The following is a 24525-nucleotide window of genomic DNA, read 5'->3' on the forward strand; positions in this document are numbered from 1 at the left end:
ATTTCAAGAAGTATCTGAGGAAAACAACCTGCTAAGCAAACATCCTGTGTCAAAAAGAGGAAACACATGTACTTATGCTTTCTATTGAGATGGGCTACTTAGCTAGAAAGAATGTCAAGTGGTTCTCCAAACGTTCACTGTACTGGCAACAATCTTCTGGCCGGAGCTTTCAGCCAAAGATGAAAATGAGCTTTGCTCATTTACTTTTTAATGCTCTGACCCCCCCCCTATTCTCCCACCCATACCTTTCTACCCTCATGGGGGGTGGCTGTCAAAGCAATCCTCATCTTTCCCTAAGCCCAATTTAATGCAAACAATTTCTTGCACACCATGTGTTAAGGTGCTCTTAAATAAGGTAATGTTTAATTTTCTGAAACAGTATCAGAATTTTGCCTAAGTAGACACCCTCCCTGCTTTTCACAGTTAAGCAAAGACGGTCACAGATCCTGACAGATTCAGAATGGCAAATTTCATCCGGATCCAGGTTTTTTTTTTTAAAAGCACCCCAAATATTACCCAGCAGAGAGATCCTTATGGTGGAAAAAGCAGACCAAACTCCACAAAAATTCAAGTAATAAAGCTGGTTTGGTTTCCTGCTTTTTGCAGATCAATTATTCAGCATAACGCAGATTTGGTTAATTAGGGTCCTTCTCTGTGCAGCAAAAATTACTTCTTTAGAGCCTTTTTATTCTCTCCTGAAATCTTGCCGGATACAAAATGAGGGTGTTATGAGGTGTTAGGTTCTGATGGGTGTCTGTTACATCTCTCTTTCGTCCAAAGGGCTACAGTAGTGCTTATTTATTTATAATCCACTTTTCTCACAGAGACTCAAGGCTGATTACAGAGTATAAATCAATGCAATCAATAGGATGAGACATCTAATAAGTAACATAATAGGGCTAGAATTGCAGAAATCTGAATAACAGACATGCTGCGTTTAACAATGCAGAAAAATGGTATTGTATCAGTAGATGACACTGAAGGGAGAAGAGGATAATACATACAGTCAACAGATAATATATAATATTCCCAGTGATCTTGTCCACAGCATTGTTCCCTTTATAAAACTGCCCTCCTGGACTGTTCTGTTATAATATAGCTCTATTACCTTTATTAAAATATATTGGTGTTTTCCTGTTTTATCTTCCCTGTAACCTTATGAGGTAGATTAAAAGTTGGTGGCTGGCCTAAAGCCATGAAGAGGGTTTTGTGGCGAGGAGTTGAGCCCAGATATCTGCAGTTAAAACTCTAGCACGCTCTTTGCCCACTACAGTTTGTATAAGGTGGGCTGCCCCTGGGAAGTACAATTTAAAAGCAGCAAAAAGATAGGTGCAACTCAAGGTGCATGCAGAACAACCGTAGGCTTGCTCTATCCATGCACCTGATGAAGGCCTAACTCACCAAAGGTTTATGCTGGAATAAAATGTTGGTTCTTAAATTGCCGCAAGACTGCTAATTTTATTGCAGCACACAGTAAAATCAATCAATGGGCTTGAGTAACTTTGCATACAAACGGTTGCTAGCTCTTGGGGTAGTGGTTTGCTCTATGACATAGTTATCTCCTTAGAACGACTACGTTTTAACAATTTTATTGCAAGTTCAAAGAAATCATTTATAAACACATTTTAAAAAATTAAACTCATGCAAATCCGGGTCCAAGAGACTTTTCATAAACTTTGTCAACATCACGCGTTCTAATTTTTAACATGCATTTACAAGGTCAGCTCAATTACTAAGAACAACAAACCGCATCACAATTTACGCCTACTGACCAAGCACCTATTGCGCCTGCGTCACAACACAGCCTTGTCTAAGAGACAGAGGGGGGAAAACGAACAACAAACAGCATGAGCGTCTGATGGTTGTTGGGGGTTTTCCGGGCTGTATTGCCGTGGTCTTGGCATTGTAGTTCCTGACGTTTCGCCAGCAGCTGTGGCTGGCATCTTCAGAGGTGTAGCACCAAAAGACAGAGATCTCTCAGTCTCAGCATGCTGAGATCTCTCAGCATGAGCGTCTACTAAACACTGAAAAGCCTCTGCCATTGGCTATTTAGAGACTAGCGTCGCCGGCGTCCATTTGAGTGGAAACGCGACTCTTTTTTTTCCATTGGCTGTCTCGAGTGGAAAGATCGATGTAGCGCCCGACAGAGGACCGCTCTGCTATAAGACTCGCCGTTGTTTTTAACCTCTATGGCCCTTTCCCAGTCTCCGGTTGCAGCGTCGCGTCTGCGCAGAAGAAACGGAGGTCTGCCTGCAGAACTGCGCTGGCGCGGAGTGCGCAGGCGCCGGGTACATCGTCGCCGCTCTGGAGTGCGCAGGCGCCGTCCCGCTGAGGCGACTTCGGCAATGGCGGCCGCGGGCGGCCCTGAGGCGACGGCGGAGGAGTCTGAGGGGATGGCCACCGCCGCCGCCCCCTCCACCGTCGCCGTGGCGGCCGCCGCCGCCTCGCCCCCGGCTCCCGTGGTGGTGCAGCGGGAGCCGGTGTACAACTGGCAGGCCACGAAACGGTCGCTGCGGGAGCGCTTCGCCTTCCTCTTCGCCAACGAGCTCCTCAGCGACGTCCGCTTCGTGGTGGGCAAAGGCGGGCCCCGGGCCGGCGGGGGAGGCCCCGGGCCCGGCCAGCAGCGCATCCCCGCTCACCGCTTCGTCCTGGCCGCCGGCAGCGCCGTTTTCGACGCCATGTTCAACGGCGGGATGGCCACCACCTCGGCCGAGATCGAGCTGCCCGACGTGGAGCCCGCCGCCTTCCTGGCCCTGCTCAGGTCCGTGTTACAGGGGACGCGCGTATAGGGTTGCCGGCTCCAGGTTGGGAAATTCCTGAATATTTTTTTTTGGGGGGGGGGATCCTGGGGATGGTATCCCTGACCTGGATAGCCCAGGTGAGCTTCATTTTCTCAGAAGCTAAGCAGGGTCGGCCTTGGTTAGTAATCGGATGGGAGACTTTCAAGGAAGACCAGGGTTGAAGAGGCAAACCACCTCTCTTAGTCTCTTGCCATGAAAACCTCACCATAAGTCAGCTATGGCTTGAGGGCACTCTCCACCACCACCACCACCTTGGGAGGGGAGAGATCTCAGCGGGGTATAATGCCAAAGAGGCCAGTCTTCTCTTTAAAGCTGCCCTCTTTTCCTGGGGAGCTGATCTTTATAACCGGGAGTTGTAATTCCTGGAGATTTCCAGGCACCACCTCGAGGTTAGCAACTCTGACTAGGGCTGTCAGGTCCAAGTTGGGAAATTCCTGGTCATTTGAGGGGGTGGAGCCTGGGGAGGGCAGGGACATCAGCAGGGTATAATGCCATAGAGTCCATCCTCTAAAGCTGCCATTTTCTCCAGGGGAACTGTTATTTGTAGCTTGGAGATCACTTGTAGTTATCTTCAGCCACCTCCTGGAGATGACAACTCCAAGACAAGAAACCACTCCCATGTAATATCTTTTTATTAGGGTCAAGCATCCTAATAAAAAAGGATTTGGTCTTGGATTTTATGTTGGCTGGTATGGCTGTTTGCAGCCTTTCATACATGCACCCTATACGTTTTATTCCAGCCTAGGTTTTCATTCACTTCATCAGATGTATTGAAACATCCATCCACTAGGCAGATGGATTTATAGTTTGTTAATCTTGAAAATGCTGCTGGGATTCTTTTTGATTTTGCTGCTACACACTTAACATGGCTACCATACTGAAATTATCACTGTCGTACTTTAACCTGACAGAAACATATTCCACCGTAGGCTTTTGTGGAACACAGCCTGCTTCTCCCACTCTGAGAAATAAACTGAGGGCTAATAACAAAGTCTTAACATGGTTTTTAAATGCCAGTGTAAGTTTTTGTGGATCAGTGCTCGCGTCTTTGGATGCATAGTATGGGTCCTAAGTAATGGTCCACTAATTGTATTTGAAGAAATAAGCTTCAGCCTATGAAAGCTTATGCTGGAATACCATTGTATTAATCTTCAAGGTGTGGCATGACTCCTGTTTATTTGCTATGTATGGAGAAAGCTAGTATGTCAGGGAGAGAGGTTCTCACCCAACCTTGTTCCTGCTGTACTAGTTTTTTCCTTGCAGGGAGGTGTTTTTATTAAGAGCTAGGGGTCAGTTTTAAAAAATGGAATTTCCTCACATGCAACTGAATTGCAGTTAAAAATGTAGCTACGTAAGTCTGTTATGGCAAACATATGGTAGCACTTTAAAGACTGACAGAATTTTATGCTTGCATAAGCTTTTGTGAACTACAGCCCATGTACTTCATATGCTATGAGTGAATCCTCGCTTTGCATTCATTCTTTGTAAGAAGTTGGGGGGGGGGCAGGATCATCTATCTCCCTGATATGAACTGGAGCTTAAGATAGTTGAAGTGAGATAAGGATTCTAACACAGCTGGGAATTCCCCAGTCATGACAGAGGTTAACTCTATTAACTTAAGTAGTGAAGGACTTCTGTTTCCTCTTGATTACATTTAAATTTCACATACATAGAAAGCAAGCTCAGCAGGAAGGGAAAATTCTACTCCCTTGGCTTTGCTTGCAGTGCTGATTTTCTGTTTGTAAGAATTTTTTCACATGGGGTGCCTTCCTTAACCTTATTGTACCATCTCAGGTCTTTGCCATTGCACAGTCCTGCATTTGTCAACCAGACCTTCACCTAACCCACCTCACAGGCTCATTGAGAGAGTGATCCTTCCCCTGGTGCATGTATAATGCTTTTTTCTGGTTGGAGGAAGGGCACGGTGCAAATTAAAATAGTAGCAATTGGCGTATATACTTGTTTATAGTCTGCTTTTCAGGTAACAATTTGACATTATTTATAGGCTGCCTTTCTCACTAAGAGCTAAGCTACAAGAGACAAATTACATGAGGAGGAGCACGTGAAGGGAGTCGCAGTGTTAGCGGGGAAGCTGAATTTTAAAAGAGAACAGAAGGCTCTGTCATATATGTCTGTCTACATATCAGCCATGAGTATTTCTGTTCTGTATTTGGTGCTCTGTGCTGATCCTCTGAGAGTACAGAAGTTGCATATCAGTGGCCTGTTTGGCTAGGAGTTGTTTATCTTACAGGTGCCGGCTGTGGTGTCTACTTTCGTTTTTGTAGCCGCTTGAGAATGTGTCCTTGAGGGCTGGCTTCAGCCTGGGAACTGAAAATGACTTCATTTTTGCTTTTCTCCCCCAGTTCTTCTTTGCTCCTATCTCAAAACCCCTTCCCCACCTTCCAGGCCTCACCTGAATCCTAACCATCCATATTCTACAGGCACGAACTTGCCCTATAACTAACCCCTCTAAACCTTTACTCATCACTTCTGCCAATACCCTTGTCTGTATATGGTGATACTGATGGATCTCTAACAAAGTAACTTTAACTCATACACTGGAGTGTGTGCAGTGGAGTACTATGGGGATCTAACTGCCAGAACCTGACAGACTCTGTCAATTTCCCCTCTCTACAGAGCCAGGGAAATCTGGTGAGAGGGTTTGTTAATTTCTTTGTCTCCCAAAGTCTCTGTCAGTTTCACCTCCTTTTCTAGGAGGTGAAGAGGAAATTAACAAACCCTCTGAGGAGCATCTCCCTTGCTCTGTAGAAAGGGGAAATTGACAAAGCCTTCCAATCTCTTTTTAAAACTCAGCTTCCCGGCTAACATTGTGACTCCCATCACGTGAGCATCCTCGTGTAATTCGTCTCTTGTAGTTTAGCTCTAAGATTCAGGGTGGATGATAAATCTAATAAACAGTGTAGTGGGACTAGGAATTGCAGAAATTTGAAACACAGCTGTCATCTGAACAAAGCATATAAATATTAAACACAGCATGTTAAACAATACAGAACATGGTATTACATAAGTAGAACCACAGTTTATTTCCTTGGGCCAATCTGTTCTGATGTAGCCCTATTTCCTTTATAAAAAATGCCCTCCTAAACAAATCCACTAACGGTTCAGGGTTAGCATCTCATAACAATTAAGCTTTCAAATAACAATTGGACTTTGCGTAAATCAAGGGGGACAGGCACCTGCCCTCATGTTTTGTATACTAAAAAGACAAACAGCACAAAACAAAGGGAATGGAGAGGAAGACTGATCTGACAGTGTCAGCATTTATACCCAGTTGGTGTCTTGCCAATTGTCAATTGCCGCTAGTATTCCTGAGAGGGACCCAGTGATCCTCAGAAGTCTGGCTGGTGCAGAAACCAGTACGTCCTTACCAAGCAACTGACGTTGGAGCAAAGTCTTCTGGCAGCGGTGGGAAGACCCTGGTCCTTTTAAGCCGTTACTTTTCTGGCCAGGCTGTGTGGTCCAGCTGTTCTTCCTTGGAGCGGTGGGGTGCAGCCTCCCAGTGACCAAATAGTACATATACATGGTTCTGGAATTCCTTAAGAGAACATTGTAGGGTAGCTCATTACTCCCATCATCATCATCATCATCTCTGTATTGTGGGGAGAGTGAAGGCTAAATGAGGGTAACTTTTCTGAGGCCACATCGAGTGGAGGCTTGAACCAGGGATTTCCTGTCTTGTGCTTTGAGCAGCTGAGGTAAACCAACACTATGTGCAGACCTGGTCCTTTTATTTTGAGAGAGAGTTGTCTAGATGTAACAACACCCTGTGGTAAATTGCAGTCTTCAAGCTGTTTGCTACAAGAGTGATTTGGTACAGATTTAGAATGAGAGTTGTAAGATTTCTGTTTTATTAACCTCACCTTTGGACATTTATTACAGCTCACATTACTTTAACCTTTAAACTCCTCCGGAGGAGTAAGCATGCAAAAAGGTTGCAGTCTTAATTGCTAACAAATGTGGATGGTAATATTTAGGTTGGGCTTGTTCTTTTTGCAGAAGTTTGAGAAATGACATATGCTCAGAAAACTAGGAATAATTTTAAGTGGAATCAAGAAATCCGATATGCAGTGATGATGGGTATGCAGTGAATTAGAGAGGAAAAGGCTGAATAGGTAAAGTAATATCTAGTTCAGGGGTCATAATTATTCATAACTATTCATAATTCAAAATAAGTTCATAATTTGTAGAATTATAAGATAAGGTCTTGAGTCAGCTTTGTTTACTCCATTTATACCTCATCGTTCTCCCCAGTGGGGACCCAAAGTGGCTTACACTGTTTTCCTCGCCTCCATTTTATCCTCACAACCAACATGTGAGCTCGGTTAGGCTGAGAGTATGTGACTGAAACAAAGTTACCCAGCAAACTTCCATGGCAGAGGGGGGGGATTCAAACCAGAGCTTCCCCAGTCGTAGTCTGACACTCTGAACAACTGTACCACAGTGGCTTTTTCTGAAGTGGATAGCATGTAAGCCACAGGTAGTGTAGCTGTTTAAGCTGGATGACATTTAACTGTTAGCATTTTTATGTCACTACTAAAGCAAATGTTCTTTCATTTAGAATACTTTTGCCTTGTTGGCTTAAATAAAACTAAATTGGCTTAAATCCAAGCTCTCTATCTGGCTTGGATCAGGCTGCTTTGTTTTTAGTTTTCTTGTGTAATATACAGCACCTATGCTAAACTACATTTCCATTCCCGAAAGATTGTTATAAAATACTAAAAACCTGTTGAGGCAACTGTCTGTATTTTTCTTGCAAATCCTGTTACGTTATTCATGCAAATAGACCTAATCTCCTTCAGAGGCTCTGGAGTAGCATTGCAACAACTGGAATCAGTATCTCTAATATAGCATGAAATCTCAAGCACTGCCAGCAAATTTCAATCAGTATATGAGAGCCAGGGACTAGGACTAAAATAACACGTTTACCCGAAGGGGAAGTGTACTGATCTTTGAATTGGAATTCTGTTTTAGATTAAAAAGTACAAAGCAAGTTAAAAACCAGTAGAGCTAACTTCTTCCTTCATCCAGTCAGCACAATAAGGAATCCTTTGTTTGAATAATTTGAAACGGCATATAAAGTGAGAAGTGGTACACTGACTTTATGAGATCAGTATGGCTTAGTTTTTATTGTTCTCTCCTGTTTCATTACTAACCACTTAACTGGCAAAGTTTTGGATGTTCTTAACTTTCACTTTGATTTCTAGGTTTCTGTATTCAGATGAAGTTCAGATTGGGCCAGAAACTGTGATGACCACACTCTACACGGCCAAGAAGTATGCTGTCCCAGCCTTGGAAGCTCATTGTGTAGAATTTCTCACGAAGCACCTTCGGGCAGATAATGCTTTTATGCTGCTTACTCAGGTAATTGTTTTACCTTCTGACTTATTATAGATGTAGCTATGTACTTAGTGAACTAATTGGAAGTTCTGTATTAACTGTCCAGCTGCATGGGCTTACGTAGCATATTGAAATACATCTGTAGCACAGCAGTTCTAAGCGCTGCAAGTGTGAGTGCTAGCACAAAATAAATAGGAAGCCGTCTTAGGAGAAACATTAATAAACCGTTTGTCTACCCTTCTGCTGGCTTTTTCTCCAAGCTCCATGCTTCCTAGTAAGTTTTAGGATATCTTGGAGTGCATGTCAGTCAGCTATATAGTCATGGGATATTTGTTCATCAAAATGGGGGGAAATACATCAATACATTTTCCTTGGAAATACATCATGAGCCAGTCAGCAGTTTTTTACTTACCATATTTTAGCATGTTGTAATTGGGGATGTGTGACACTAACATTGATCTGGCTGGAAAAAAACAGTCTTCTGGCAAGTTGTAGGCTTTTGGGTTACTAACCTCTAATATTTAGAAACTGAACTTCTGTGGAAATTTTAGTTACCAAGAATTTGTGTGTTTCTAGCATGACATTCTGCCTTACTGTCAGTTCTTTCAAACCCACTCTTACTGCTTATTGCTTACTGAAAAGTAGTTTGCCTCCTATGGTCTTTCGCTTGGGAGTAAATTCCATTAGACCCAGTGGGACTGACTTCTCAGTAAATATGCTTAGCTTCATTCATGTTTTATGTCTGATGACTACTGCAGATAAACTAGGTACAGTTCAAGACCTGGGAGCTGACCATGGGGTTGTGCACTTCTGCGCTACTTGGTAGCAGATTTCCCCTCCCCTTCTGCTGTAACTGTAACTAAATGTTTTCAGTGGCAGCAACATTAACAATGGATTTGAAACAAGCTTGGAATGATGGATTCAAATCTTGATTAAGTGTTTGCTGTAGATAGGATGGTTGCTATTGGAACACTTCATAGCAACCAAGACTGGAGATGAGTGACGAGGACGCCTGCAGTCTGTGTACATAAAATATCTTAATAATAAAAAGCTATAAAGGAAGTTAACTTGAGCTCGGCTTCAGTTTAGAGAAATCCATTGCCATTTATTTTTTTCATGCAATTCTGAATCTGCACAATGACTCTATGCATATCTTTGCACAGGCTCGGTTATTTGATGAGCCGCAGCTGGCTAGTCTCTGTCTTGATACAATCGACAAAAGTACGATGGATGCGATAAGTGCAGAAGGTTTCACAGATATTGACATAGGTAAGTCGCCCTCTAAAAGCTGAATGGACTTTTGAGGGAATGCACGCTGGTTGCATGTCTAATGTTGGTTGGTTTGGTCACCCTTCTTGCCTGTGTGTCGCACACGCTCCATGTTTTCACACACAAATCCTCCATAAGCAAGGTCTGTTAAAAATTAACCCTTTAAATAAGCAAGACAGCCCCATAGATAGCTGCAACTATGTTTCAGAGAGACTGCTTACATTCCATAGCTTTATCATGCAAGGTTGACTCCCTGGTAACTGTGTGTAAAAGCTGCCATGTTATTGTCCAGCTCATCTAATGAGCGCAAGGGTAAATACTTCAATATATAGAAGTGATTTTACGTTGACTTGCAAATATTGCTTTGCTTGTAATAGCATTGAGTTTTGCCTTGATGATTAGTATTAGAAGGTTCGTTTGCTACCTTCATTGCAGAAAGGGGATATCAAAACCAGATCAGCTTGAGTTAGTTGTGTTTGCTATAATTTTGGCTTCCATGTAAGACAATTTTGTGTTGCCTGATAAGCTCTGAAACACCTGCAAAGAAACATGTAGGCTAATACACTGCCCTGACCTGGGTAGCCCAGGTGAGCCTAATCTCGCCAGACCTCAGAAGCTTAAGCAGCGTTGCCCGTAGTTAGTAATTGAATGGGAGACCTCCAGCGAAGACCAGGGTTGCAGAGGCAGGCAATGGCATATTCCACCTTTGTTAGTCTCTTGCCATGAAAACCCTGCTGGGGTCGCCATAAGTCAGCTATGACTTGAGGGCACTTACTACTACTAGACTAATACACCATTGAAATCGATTTAACTATGTATTTAATCATTTCTCAAAAAGAAACCCAAATGATTTCAAATGAAACTTTGGAGAGAAAATTCTACATCTGCAGATAACTTGATGCTTTTTTCCCCCCAGACACCTTATGTGCAGTTTTGGAAAGAGACACACTCAGCATTCGAGAAAGTAGACTTTTTGGAGCTGTTGTTCGCTGGGCTGAAGCGGAATGTCAAAGACAGCAGTTACCTGTCACCTCTGCAAATAAGCAGAAAGTGCTTGGCAAAGCCCTCTCCTTAATCCGTTTTCCACTAATGACTATTGAAGAATTTGCAGCAGGTAATGTGGGAGAGGGGAATGCTGATGCATCTTAGTGTGCTATGCCACAAGTGTGTGTTAAAGCTTCAGGCCTGTGTGCATGTACTAGAGAGAGGCATTCCTCTGTTTGGCAGCATGTTGGCATGGAGAGCTTAAAAAGCAAAGAAGAATTGCAGGATTACTTCTGTAAGTCATAATGAGTTCTAAAGGAGCTTGACTTTGTGGAAGTCTAGCAAGACTCTTGGCAGCCTAAGCATATGTAATCATAAATCTAATTGTAATCCGTCCTGAGCCTGCTGATGCGGGGCGGGTGGAATATAAATCGAATAAAATAAATAAAATAAATAGAAGATGCTTCCAAGTAAGTGTGTGTAAGATTGCAACCCTATTGTCAGAATTCAATTCAGCAGAATATGCCATTTGACTCTTCTATGAAACCATTTCCCATGTGCTCTTCTCTAATAAATTGCATTCTTTATGCAAGACGCAGCTCTTTCTTCCTAAATATGCTTTCAAAAAAGGAAAGAAGAGTTTCTTGGTTGATTAGTTGCTAAGAAAATTGTGTGATATATCCTGAAACAGTGATCTGAGATGCTGTCAAAAACATTCTGATTGAAGCTATAAACTATTTTATTTTGAGCTGGCTATTTAACACAGTAAAATAATGTGTTAATATCATGAGTGAAACACCAGACAAGAAATGAAAACAGATCAGTGGTGTTACTATTTTAACTAAGAATGTTTGCCTCGGACACAACAAAAATTGTTGAGGACATTAAAGTGTGTTGATAGGTACCTTTCATAAAACTTGCACTTCTACACTTTTCATACTAATTTTATATTTTACATGACGCTCTGAAAGCTGTATTTAGAACTAAACTACAAATCTGAGTTAGTGTAAGCTATTTAGTAGCTTATGCTAACTAAAAATGGTACTTCACCACAGTAAACAGTTTTCATACTCTGGTTTCTCTTCAGATCACATAAATCTTTTGCCTTTTACCACAACAAACAGTTTTGTGGCTGTAACAGACAAACCAGTTAAACCAGAATAATGCCGTTAGAGCCTGTTTCATTCCACTGACAATAGCACATTTTGCAGCATACGCATCTACTATTTATAGAGCATTTACTAGAGAAAATTATTCATCTGGTGCAGTTTTTGAGTGCCTGGCCAAAACATTTCCCTTTACTCAGGCTTTTAACTTACGGGTTTTGCCTCTTATGGCCTGCTTCTAGCCTATGGGCTGTTTTAAGGAATACAACCATATGTTCATCTTCGTTCTTCTGTGCCTCCACACATGGGGACTGCGCAGGCGCAGGCCAGCCGCCGGAGAATTTTCTAGAGCTTCCATGGCTCCGAAGGGGCCGTTTGTCGCGCGCCTCAGCGACCGTTTTCCCGCCCAAACGGTCACGTGATCCTCCAGCGACCAACGGCCCCTTCCCTCAGTTCTCTTCTTGCCGCCGCTTGGAGAGAACGTGAGCTTCGTTGCTCTGTGCTTTTGTGCTTCGTGCTTTATTCTGACTGATTGCTTGGCTTTTGACTTCGGACTTCGTGACCTCGACTATTCTTCGGATCTCGTTTGGACTTTGTTGTGGACTCGGTAATTTGACTCGGACTGTTTGTTGACCTTCCTTTTGCGTGCCCCTGAAGATGGCCTCAAAGGCTCTCTTCAAGCATTGCCTCCAATGCCACACTAAAATGGCCAAGACCGATGGCCATGAACTGTGCCTGTTCTGTTTGGGGGAGACCCATAATGTAACGGCCTGTAAGATTTGCCAGGGCTTCACCAGCAAGGCCCGACAGGAGCGCAAGGCCCGTCTTAACTCCTCCCTGTGGCAGAAGGTCATGTCCGGAGGCGCCCCGTTGCCCTCCTCCAAGGCCGGCCCTAGCCCCTCTGCCGAACGGCATTCCGGAGCTGGCTCAGTGGCCTCCGCGAGGTCGGGGTCGAAACCGCGTCCCCCGAGTGCCTCGGCGTCGAGAGCGGCCTCTCCAGCGCAGGGACCGGTGCGGCCGCCCCGTAGCGCATCTTCCACCAGGTCGGATCCGAGACCGACATCGGAACCGAGGATCCGTCTACCGAGTCCCCGATCGGAACCGACGACCGGGTCGATTCCGGTAAAACCTAAGAGATCGAGGCCGAGGTCCCCTTCGAAGGCGAGGAGCGCGTCGGTTCCGAGGTCTTCTTCGGAACCGGCGAAGAAGAAGAAGAAGACCAAACATCACCGGTCGCCGCATCCCGCTCCCCAGGAAGAGGTCATCGTGCTTCCTCACACGCCTTCCCCTCATCTGGATTCCCCGGAGCCAGAGGACATCTCCGTGCCGGTGCCGGATCCGATGGCCTTCGAGACGGTGCCCGCAGAATTCTCTTCGGGACCGGAGCCGAGCCCGCGCCGTCGGATCCGAACATCGCCTGCTCTTCGGTCGCCGAGGCTGGAACCGAGCCCGTCTCCTCGTCGGAGCCGTCCGTCGCCTGCCCGTCCGTCTCCACCAGCTGCCGGTCGTGAGCGACGTCGGTCTGGGGACAGTGTCCGATCGGTCCGGTCCACTGCGTCCCGACATCGACAGGCCTCCTACCTCCCCTCGCCATACCATTGCCAGTGGGAAGGGGCACCTGCAGGTTTCTCCGTGTCGGAACCGAGGCCTTCGACATCGAGGTCGACGTGGGCTCCCCCTCCGCACCAGGTTCCGGAATCCCGGCTCGGTTCCGATGAGGAGGATGTGGAGAGCTTTGGCGGCTACCAGTCGGAGTCCTGGTCCGAACCATCGCCAGCTGAAGAGCTTGTGCCATCTGCGGACTCGCCATTCGAGGACCTCCGCATCTACGCCGACCAGATGGCGAGGATGGCCAAGGCTCTCGAGATGGACATCTCCTCGGCGGTTCCCCAGACCAAGGACAAGCTCCTCAAACGCATTTACGGAGACAACCCGGCATATGTTGGCTTCCCCATGCTCGAGGGTCTTGAGGAAATCGTGGAGAAGGTGTGGCAGGTGCCCTGCGATCAACCTCCAACATCCAAGAGGATTGAGCAGCTCTACAAGATCAAGCAGGGTACCTGGCCGGCGCTGGTGAAACACCCTCCACCTTCCTCCTTGGTCACAGAGGAGTTCAACCCCAGGCGATCGGGTCACTCCTCGGTACCTGCCGATAAGGAGGGCAAGAAACTGGATGCCATGGGCAGGCGCCAATACATTGTTTCTTCCCTAGGTCTGAGGATTGCCAACTATCAGACCATCATGGCAGGGTACCAGCTGTACCTCTGGGAGAAGTTGGCATCCTATACACGAGACCTCCCTCCTGAGCAGAAGGCTGTGGTGTCCCTGCTGCAGACAGAGGCTGTGAGGCTGTCTAAGCAGCAGATGAACGCTGGAAGCCACGCTGCTGACACTGCTGCTAGAGGGATGGCTTCGGCGGTGGTCCTCAGGCGCCACTCCTGGTTGCGGTCTACGGCCCTGTCCCAAGAGGTGCGTTCCAGAGTGGAGAGCATGCCATTTGAGGGGGATTCGCTCTTTTCCAAAGCGACCGACGAGACCCTGAAGAAAAAGAAAGAGGACCGGCAGACGGCGCGGTCTTTGGGTCTGGCTCCAGCGGACAAGCCCTCCTCCAGGTCACGGTACGCTCCCCGATCTGGCCCTTACCATTACCAGGGCAGATACCATCAACAGCGGCCAGGCTACCAGCAGTATCCTGCCTACCAACAGCGGCCTTACCCTCCCGCACAACAGCAGAGGAGGCGTCGGCCCTTCAAGCCTCGTCCGGCACAACAACCGGCCCAGCAGAAGGATCAGCAGGGCACCGGGAGGCAGTACTGACGGGTCATGCCAGCCGTATCCCCGAACTTTTCGGACAGACTTAGTCCACTCCTCTCTGAGTGGGAGTCAATAACATCTGACTCATGGGTCTTAACTATTGTTGAACTGGGATACGGGCTGGAGTTCGTTGAGCTGCCTAGATGCAGTTCACCCCTGACAGCTGTCAATAACACTATGGCCGAGCTGGATGCGGAGATCGTGTCGCTCTTGGCCAAGGGTGCTGTGGAAGAATTGCCCTATGAGGACTCTGTAAAGGGATTCTTCTCTAGGTTCTTCCTGGTCCCTAAGAAGGATGGGGGCTTACGTCCCATCTTAGATCTGAGGGGCCTTAATGCCTTCCTCAAGGTGACCAAATTCAAAATGGTAACGTTGGCGGCTGTGATCGCCTTGCTGAAACAGGGGGATTGGTTTGCGGTTCTTGACTTAAAAGACGCATACTTTCACGTGGGCATACGGAAGGAGCACAGGAAGTACCTGAGCTTTGTTTACCGGCAACGGGTTTTCCGGTATAAGGTGCTCCCCTTTGGCCTGTCCACTGCCCCACGAGTGTTCACTAAATGTGTGGCCCCTGTGGTTTCCTTCCTACGGGAAGAAGGCTGTACCATCTTTCCGTACCTCGATGACTGGCTCATCGTGGCTGAATCGGAGTCTAGGCTGGTGCAGGACATTGGCTTGGTACTTAGCACTTGCCAACGCCTGGGGCTCCTGGTCAACTTGGAGAAATCCAAGCTGGTGCCCAGCTGCAAGGTGTCCTACATTGGTGCGCTTTTAGACTCTGTGGAGGGTAAGGCCCTGCTCCCCTTGGAGAGGGCTCGGTCCCTAAGGGGTCTAGTGTCCATGTTTAAAAGGAACCGGTTCCAGTCTGTGCGCACTATCCAGTGCTTACTAGGGCATATGGCAGCGGCCACCTCTGTGGTGCCTTTCGCTAGGCTGCGTATGCCCCCTCTCCAGAACTGGTTTGTGCGGAGGTATGATGCTCTACTGCACCCTCCGTCCCTCAAATTCTCTATCCCGAGGGTCATCCTCTCCTCTTTGGACTGGTGGCTGTCTGATGACAACTTGTTTAGAGGGACCCCTTTCGGGTATCAACACCATGACATCACGGTTACCACTGATGCCTCTCTGTTGGGATGGGGGGCTTACTGTGGTGATGTGGCTGTGCAAGATGTCTGGTCTGACAGGGAAAAGACCCTCCATATCAATGTGCTTGAACTAAGGGCCATTCGTTTCGCACTTGTGTCTCTTACAGCACTGCTGAGAAATCGTCAGGTGTTGGTGCAGACGGACAACACGACTGCCATGTACTACGTGAATCAGCAGGGGGGCACAGTGTCCATGGCCCTGTGCCGGGAAGCCACACTCACTTGGCAGTGGGCTATCAAGAACGGCGTGTCGCTCCGTGCTATACACGTGGCTGGGTCGGACAATGCCCGGGCAGATGCCCTCAGCAGGGTCCCTTTACTGGAACACGAGTGGGAACTGAACGTAGAGTGCGTTGGGCCGATCTTCCAGATGTGGGGTCATCCAGTGATAGATGTGTTCGCCACTGCGGCGACCACCAAGGCCCACACGTTCTGTTCCAGGGCAGGGAGCGACCCCCTCTCTATTGGGGATGCCTTCCAGTTTACGTGGACGCAGGGCTTGCACTACATGTTTCCTCCGTTCCCCTTGATTCCCAGGGTCCTGTGCAAGATAGAGGAGGACGGGACGGACTGCATTCTAGTGGCCCCCTTCTGGCCACGGCAGGTTTGGTTCCCGAAGCTCCTGCGGATGTCCCAACGGACGTATGTGAGTCTGCCCCCTCGGCAAGACCTTCTCCTAAACGGGAGCCTGGTCCACCACGATCCAAGGAAGCTGCATCTAACGGCTTGGCGGATCGTTCCTCCCCGATAGGCTTTACTGACGAGGTACAGAGGGTCCTCCTGAATGCTCGTCGGCCATCCACTAGGCGCGCTTATGCGGCCAAGTGGCGCAGGTTTGAGCTCTGGGCACTTGCCAGAGGAGTGGTGCCTGACAACAGTCCCTTGGGGGTGGTGTTCGAGTATTTGTGCCACTTGCGTGGCCTGGGCTTGAAGGCTTCCTCCCTCAAGGTCCACCTGGCAGCGATATCAGCTGCTCACACCCGAGTTGAGGGTGCTACGGTGTTTTCTCACCCACAATCCCGCCAGTTCCTTAAGGGCATGTACAATCTTTACCCACCTGTGTCAGCGCCAGTGCCTCAGTGGTCGCTGTCCTTGGTGCTCTCACGTCTCATGTTGCCTCCATTTGAACCGATGGCTACCTGCCCCTTGGATATGCTATCCTACAAGGTAGCATTCTTGGTGGCCGTCACATCGGCCAGAAGGGTCAGTGAGCTGTCTGCACTGCGGTCTGACCCTCCCTTTCTTGTGTTTCATCCCAACAAGGTGGTCCTGCGTCCCTGCCTTGGGTTCCTGCCCAAGGTGGTGTCCGCCTTCCACCTCTCGCAGGATATCTCGCTGCCTGCTTTCTTTCCTCAACCTTCCTCTAAGGGGGAAAAGGCCCTCCATTCCCTAGACTTGAAGAGGGCCCTAGCCTATTACCTGGATAGGACGAAGGGATTCCGCTCCAGTCCTCACCTGTTTGTATGTTTTGGGGCCAAGGACAAGGGTAACAGGGCTTCCTCACAGACCCTGTCTAGGTGGATTGTGTCGGCCATTAGCAAGGCCTATTCCCTGGCAGAGGTGGCTTGCCCGCTTCATGTCAGAGCCCACTCCACGCGGTCCCAAGCATCCTCTTCGGCACTCCTCAGGGGGGTGCCCCTGATTAACATTTGTAAAGCAGCCACATGGTCCTCTGCAGACACCTTTGTCAGGCATTACGCCGTTGATGTCAATGCGGAGCAGGATGTATCTGTGGCCAAGGCTGTCTTACACTCCCTTTTTTCCTGAGGGAGTTTTGGTATGACTTTCTTGGCGTACCTGTTGGGTACCCTTGAGTGAAAGTGTGTATATATGTACCTGGGGGTGTGTATATATGTAAATATTGAATATTTATGTGTCCTTACACAGTATTTTTACATAGATGTATATATGCATATCTATTTATTGTTGATCTTGTTTGTTCAATAAAATTGTGTTGGACTTCACCCCCGCCTTCCTTATTGTGTGAAGCTTGGTACACTCCCATGTGTGGAGGCACAGAAGAACGAAGATGAAAACAGGGTTAACATACCTGTAACTTATGTTCATCGAGTTCTTCTGTGCTGACACACAACCCTCCCTCCTACCCCGCTGTGAACTCCAATGCACAATACTGTGATGGCTGTAACGGATATTGGTGTTTTTAAGGTGTTACGGCTGAAGTGTGTTGGTCAAGCGGCGGCAAGGGAGAACTGAGGGAAGGGGCCGTTGGTCGCTGGAGGATCACGTGACCGTTTGGGCGGGAAAACGGTCGCTGAGGCGCGCGACAAACGGCCCCTTCGGAGCCATGGAAGCTCTAGAAAATTCTCCGGCGGCTGGCCTGCGCCTGCGCAGTCCCCATGTGTGTCAGCACAGAAGAACTCGATGAACATAAGTTACAGGTATGTTAACCCTGTTTTGCTAAATACTGTGTTTAATGATGCTTTCTTACTAGTATTTGGTTATCTTATTGCTGGTTTTGAAAAATAGTTTTTTCCAGTTTTGTTTTCTTTACTTTGTGGGCTGCCTTGAGAAGGTTTCTCAAGAGGCAGCATATAAATTCACAAAATAAATATAATCACATATTATAAAACATTAGTTGCCAAGCGAAAGCTAACTGGCACAAAGGATTCTTGAGCTTAACCATGTAGTCTGTGTGTGCAGATCCATTTAGCAAAGATTCTGTGGATAATTCAGCTAGTTTCAGTCTAGCTGAGGTGAGCAGCCAAACTTGTTTTATCCCAGGAATGTTGCAGTTTAATGTTGAAGCAGCATTGATCCACAATTCACTTTGGCTACTTTGATTCACATCCCTCTTATCCCACTGGTATGTGTGTGCATGCTCATGTATGGGTGCTTGGTTTTTGCCTTCCTAGCAAGTAATCTTTCTTTTGTGTACTATGTTAGTTAATGCAAGTTGCAGCACTGCAGTCCAGCAGTGGAGTAAACGGTGTGCAAGCAGGCTTGAAAACTAGTAGTCTCCCCTGAAAAGTATTTTATGGTTTACCTTCTAGTAGAGATTTCATTTTTAGATATAGATATATATATATATATATATATATATATATATATATATATATATATATGACATCAACTCAGTGGCATTGTCTTTTTTTCCAGGACCTGCTCAGTCTGGAATTTTGTCAGATCGGGAAGTAGTAAATCTCTTTCTGCATTTTACAGTCAACCCTAAACCTAGAGTTGACTATATTGACCGGCCAAGATGCTGTCTTAGAGGAAAGGAATGCAGCATCAATAGATTCCAGCAAGTGGAGAGTCGCTGGGGTTACAGCGGAACTAGTGACCGCATTAGGTATTTGTTCACCCTTTCACAGTTTGCTTGGGAGAGACCCTTCTGGAGGGGGGAGGGATTTGGTGGGTGGCAGTGGAAGCTGTAATCCATCTATCGATGCACTGTGTAGGGACAGGAGCTTTCACCTAGCAAAGAAGTTCTTGTCTTCCTATCTAGGATGAACTGGAGTAGAGAGCATAACTTGTTTTTTTAAAGAAAGCCAAAATCAGCAATCAGCCTCACACTCTCAATGCCTGATGGGAGTTTTAATTGTTTTTTGGGAGGTAAAGACCACCAGCTAGGCATGATTCCTACCTGAGGGGGCCACTGCTGAGAGAGTTGTGCTCCTTGTCCTAGTCTGTCTGAACTCAGATAGAAAGTGGATTTGGAGCAGCACTTGCTAGAACACTCTTTTTTGTAGTGAAGCTTGTAAGGAAGAAAGCAGTCCCTTTATTAAATTGGGCTGCCCTTTAAAATAATGAGGCAGAAATATCTGTCCAGGCCCGTTGAGAAGATATTTATATACTTGTAAACATGTGGAAAATCTGTATCTGGAAAGCAGTTGTAGGTATTCAAGGATCTTGGTTCTTCAAGAATACTTAGTCCAGAGTAGGTGAGATATTGGAAATCTGTGCTTGGGTTGTCCATCTCTTTAAACTTGAATAAATAGCAGCCTGGGGTAGTAGCGGGGGTGCAGTTTGGATCAGAACTACAATGTTGGGGTGGTCATGAACTGTTCTTGCACGCTCCTCTGCCCTTTCCCTGGTTATAAACTGGCTGGTTGTTCCAGTAGGGAAAACATGACTAAATTTAGATTTTCTATGCCTGAGCAAATAGCATGTCCAGAGGGGTGATTAACATTGTGTTAAAAGGACAATGTGTGGGGGAGTTAACCACTCCTTCCGATAGAGTGCTGAGGTCGTAAGCCAAATGCTGATATTGAAGTTTGAAGGGATGAGAGATCTAGCCATAAATTTCCAGTTGTTTGGTTAAGATGGTAAATTTTTTCTGTTTGCATTTGAATACATTGGCCTCTGTATCTCTCTCTTTTTTTTTTAAAGGTTCACAGTCAATAGAAGAATTTCCATAGTAGGATTTGGACTATATGGATCTATTCATGGACCTACAGATTATCAAGTTAATATTCAGGTATTAATATAATTAATTGTAGGTATAATTAATTGTAGGTAGTCATGTTGATTAATTACAGCAAATAAAAAAACGTCAGTAGGATATATTTCATTGGCAATTGCCCAAAATTTCTAAGGTTAGTGAGGAAATTTTTTGTCATCCGCAGCTCTTCCTTAAGATGGATGTTCAGCACAAAATGACGGGCAGGAGGGAATAAATGTTGGGGAAGGTGCAGACTTTTCCTTCATGCCCAGCATATCCACCCCTCCTTTTTTTACTTTTGAGGGTAGATGGAGGAGGAAAATTAAAATCAGGCTTGATGGAGAATAAGAGAACTTGGAACTTAGTTCACTGTTGTTTTGACATTTTGGGTTGATCCTAATTAAAGGTATCACGATATAGATGTACTGAGACTTCACTAATTAATTGAGATTGTCCAGGGAGGTTCTGCTTAGGATCCCATCACTTAGGCAAGTCTGGTAAAAGAGATTTAATTAATTTAATTTAATTCTTTATAGTCCGCCCTCCCCACACCAGTGGGCTCAGGGCGGATCACAACAAGGCTTAAAAACACATTGCACAATTCAATCATTATTACCATTAAAAACATAAAATACTACATGCCATCATTTAAAAATACTACATCTATATAAATATAAAAAACAAGAAACATAGCAGCACATAATTTAGACGCTCACCTTTCACCATCTGTAAAGCATTTTTACCAGAAAAATATGTGAGAGATGGAAGGTGACATTGGACGGGAAGGCATATAGTTTAACCCCCCGACTGGGGGTGGGGGGCACCACCTAGCATCAACCATATGCCGGAACATAGATTTCTTAGTGGTGACCCCAGGGAACAAGTTTCCCACTCTGATTTGCCAGTCCCTAGTCCTGAAAATGTGTGAAAATGTGGAAACATGCCATCCACTGCCCAGGATATTCCTAGTTAGAGACGGCTGCTGTGATATTTACAATGCAGTCCTAAGAAGAGTTACTCCAGTCTAAGCCCATTAATTTTAGTGAGCTTAGACTGGAGTGACTTTTCTTAGGATTGCACTGTTAGGATACTTGCTTTAAGAAAAAAGTATGCTTTACTTATTCTTTGTACGTGGGTCAGATAGATGCAGTTGTTAAGTCCGAGAAATGAAAAAATGGGTTTGCATTGAGAGCACCACCAGCTGCCTAGGGAAAAATTAACGCTGTATTAAGTACACACACTAACACAGCTTATACTGAAACAAACCACTGGTCCATCAAGGTCAGTATTGTCTACTCTGACTGGCAGCGGCTCTCTAGGGTCTCATGACCTTTCACACCACCTCCTGGATGCCAAGGATTGAGCCTGGGGCCTTCTACATACGGAGGAGATACTCGGTCACTGAACCACAGTCCCTCCCCATCATTACCCATTGCGTTTGATCCCCTCCCCCATGCACAGTTGTGCATTTCATGCATACCAATCTATCATCTAGTATCAGATGTGTACATATGTGCTGTCAAGTTGCAACCAATTTACTGCAAGCCCCAGCCAAGGGGCTTTCAAGGCAGTTGAGAAACAGAGGAGGTTGCCTTCCTCTGCAGAGTCTTCCCTGGCAGTCCCCTATACAAGTACCGACCCTGCTTATCTTCCAAGATCTGATGAAGTTGGGCTGTACCATGCTGCCTTCCCTCCCCTAACAGTTATTGGGTTAGCTCAATACAATTTTGAGCAATTAGAAGGTAGGACTCCAGTGCTCTCCATATTGCCTCCTGCTTCTCTCACTACCAAAAACAGAATTATGCAAAGTTGTAAAAAAAATACAGAATTTATGCAAATTCTAGACAGACATCATATATCACATCGTTCAGTTTTCCTTGACCAGAATTTGGAACTGAATTTTAGTTCTAAAAAGCCCTGGCTTATTGCTTCATCCAGCTCCAAGAAGTCTCCTGGTTAGAGTAGATGTCAGTGTTACAATCCACTTCATCCCCAACGGGAAAGTTGTCATCTGTCTCCATTTTGCTGTTGCTGCTCTTTCCAGAAGAAGATGAAAGAGAGACTTGTGTGTATAGGTGGGTGTGTGCCATCAAGTCATAACTGACATGACACCCCAGCAAGAGGCTTTCAAGGCAAGTGAGAAGCAGAGGCGGTTTGCCATTGCCTTCCTCTGAAGAGTCTCCCTTGGTATTCCCCCAATCAAGTACCAACCCTGCTTAGCTTCCGAGGGCTGATGGGACTGGATTTATACCATGCTACTGTCCCTCATCATGCTGGAGCGTGAGGTGGTACATTCCTGACAGGTATCTGTTGAAGCACTGGTTTGGGCACAGCGGGCGGTGAAAATCTTGTAGGCTGGGTTTCAGTTTGCAGTAGGAGCTGGAGGAGCCAAACTGGATGCAAAGGCATGGAGGAAGGGAAGAAAGAAACATGTATTCTGCCCTATACTACCTGGAGTGGAGGACAAGGATTAAAATGTAGGTGGTAGAAGTAGCAAGAAAAAGTGCTTGGTCCTTAATAAAATGTTTGGAAAGCAGTGAAAGAAAAATCACAAACATTTTGTTTTACTTGTATGTTAATACAGATCATTGAATACGAGAAAAACCAGACACTTGGGCAGAATGACACTGGATTTAGCTGTGATGGAACTCCCAATACCTTCAGAGTTATGTTCAAAGAACCTATAGAGATTCTGCCAACAGTCTGCTACACTGCTTGTGCAACCCTCAAAGTAAGGTTGAAATGTTTGGGGCTTTTTGTTCTGCATGAATTTAGGTCCACAATTGGGCAACTACATTCTTTAAACTATTTCTGTGTGTGACTGCAATCCTTTGCTATGAATGCTCTCTAGTCTGAGGTTAATTCAATTTCATATATAAAAACACTAACACTGTAGGTGGTGTGGGGGGGCTCATAACATCAGTAGAAGAGAAAGTAACTAATTTTTGCTTTTTAAAAAAATTTAATTTAGGGCCCTGATTCTCACTATGGCACAAGGGGATTGAAGAAGGTAATCCATGAGTCTCCTACTTCAAGCAAGACCTGCTTTTTCTTTTTTAGTTCACCGGGTAATAACAATGGTACCTCGATAGAAGATGGACAAATACCAGAAATAATTTTTTATACATAACTTCAGATCCCAAGATGCAGCAAAGCTCAGATTTGGGAAAGGACAGTTGGGAGATGTGGAATACTGTGAAACTTTGTAAATAATCTCAAACACGTTAAAACGGAAGTATTGTACATGAAAAGTACTAAATTAGTATTTACTACTTCCAGTGGCAGTATGCAGCTGAATTCCTCTCAAACTAAAATACTCTTACATGTATATAAATATTTAACTTGTTCACTTTAACTTGATACTATCCCCTGAGCTGGGAGTTCAAGCAGAGTATTTGTATTTTTTTCCTGAATTATACTTGTGTTCTCTGTGAATGGTATGACTGCATTCCTGCGCAATGCAACACGCTCTACTAACCTTGCCCTCTTTCCATTTGACAAGTCAAAGGAAAGCAGAATCATCACTAATACAAATCACAGCTGTGATTTTAATTGTTACATTGTACATAACCAAGAATGGGGATTTTTGTTTTTGCTGTGTATTTGGAAAAAAAATGGTATTGCACCAAGCCAGTTGTATGAAGTTATTCTTAAAATATAAAGTGAACATTGGAAGGTAACTTTCTAGGCTTGTATGCTTTACTAAACACTCAGGCACTTCACATTTACATACACAAGTTCATAAATATACAAACAAGTGTTTGTAGCAAAGTGAACGTGATGATATCTTGTGTGTACATACACACAATCCATTTTACGGTAACCTAGCCATATGTTTTGATATTCCCAATATACTCTCAAATATTATTTGGCCTGTCAGTATATTTAGGAGCAGACATACAGCTGGAGATGTGTGTGGCTTTGCAGTCTTCTCTCCTGTACTCGGTGTCAATAAATAACCCGTCTTGTATCTAGCTTATTAGTATTTCTCTAAATCCTGAAGCCCTGGTGTGGTTGGGCTGTGGCACCCTAGGTGGCATGAGGGCTCATATGGTGAAATGCTGTTTACATGTTTTCAGAAAATCCATTCACATAAATGAGATGTCAAGGTGGAAGCGCATGGCTTTCTCTCTAATATTCTACGGGGAGAAAATGTGGTTATGGGAGCCCTCAAGTGGTATACAGTAGTATAGTCCAGGTACAGGCCTTAGTGGGGCTTTTTTTCAGGGGGAACGCGGTGGAATGGAGTTCCGAAACCTCTTGAAAATACTTGGCAATAGTGCTTGAAAATAATATTATTTCAAAGAATCCTGTGTATTTCTTCCTCATTTCCCTCTTGAGAGTTCTACCACCTCTTCCCAGAAAAAAAAACCCTGGGCCTTAGTAAGCACTAAATCTTAGTGTACGTGCTGCTGAGCAAGCGGATCCTCCTCGTTCTGTGCTGCAAACTGCCCCTCATACTGTGTATGTTCATCATGCAGCTTGGCCAGTGCTATTGGAAAAGTACAAATGCTACATGTCTTTGGCTTTACAGAGAGTCACTGGAAAAGTGAAGGCAGTAGGATAAGAAAGACCCAAAACGAGATGGATTGACTTAGTAAAAGAAGCCCCAGCCACGTTTGCAAGATCTTAGAAAGGCCGTTAAT

General features: G+C 45.5%; 1 protein-coding gene across 1 annotated transcript; it reads left to right on the top strand.

The window, feature by feature from the left end:
* Positions 1 to 2285: 2285 nt before the first annotated feature.
* Positions 2286 to 23854, top strand: BTBD1 (BTB domain containing 1). Its single transcript, XM_055002995.1, has 8 exons — positions 2286 to 2761; positions 8027 to 8183; positions 9323 to 9428; positions 10345 to 10542; positions 18595 to 18787; positions 19828 to 19915; positions 22464 to 22610; positions 22851 to 23854. Exons 1-8 carry the CDS (start codon positions 2346 to 2348, stop codon positions 23007 to 23009), a joined length of 1464 nt encoding a protein of 487 aa, XP_054858970.1. The 5' UTR covers positions 2286 to 2345; the 3' UTR covers positions 23010 to 23854.
* Positions 23855 to 24525: the final 671 nt, after the last annotated feature.

Source organism: Eublepharis macularius, chromosome 18 (assembly GCF_028583425.1).
Source record: "Eublepharis macularius isolate TG4126 chromosome 18, MPM_Emac_v1.0, whole genome shotgun sequence".
Lineage (NCBI taxonomy): Eukaryota > Metazoa > Chordata > Lepidosauria > Squamata > Eublepharidae > Eublepharis > Eublepharis macularius.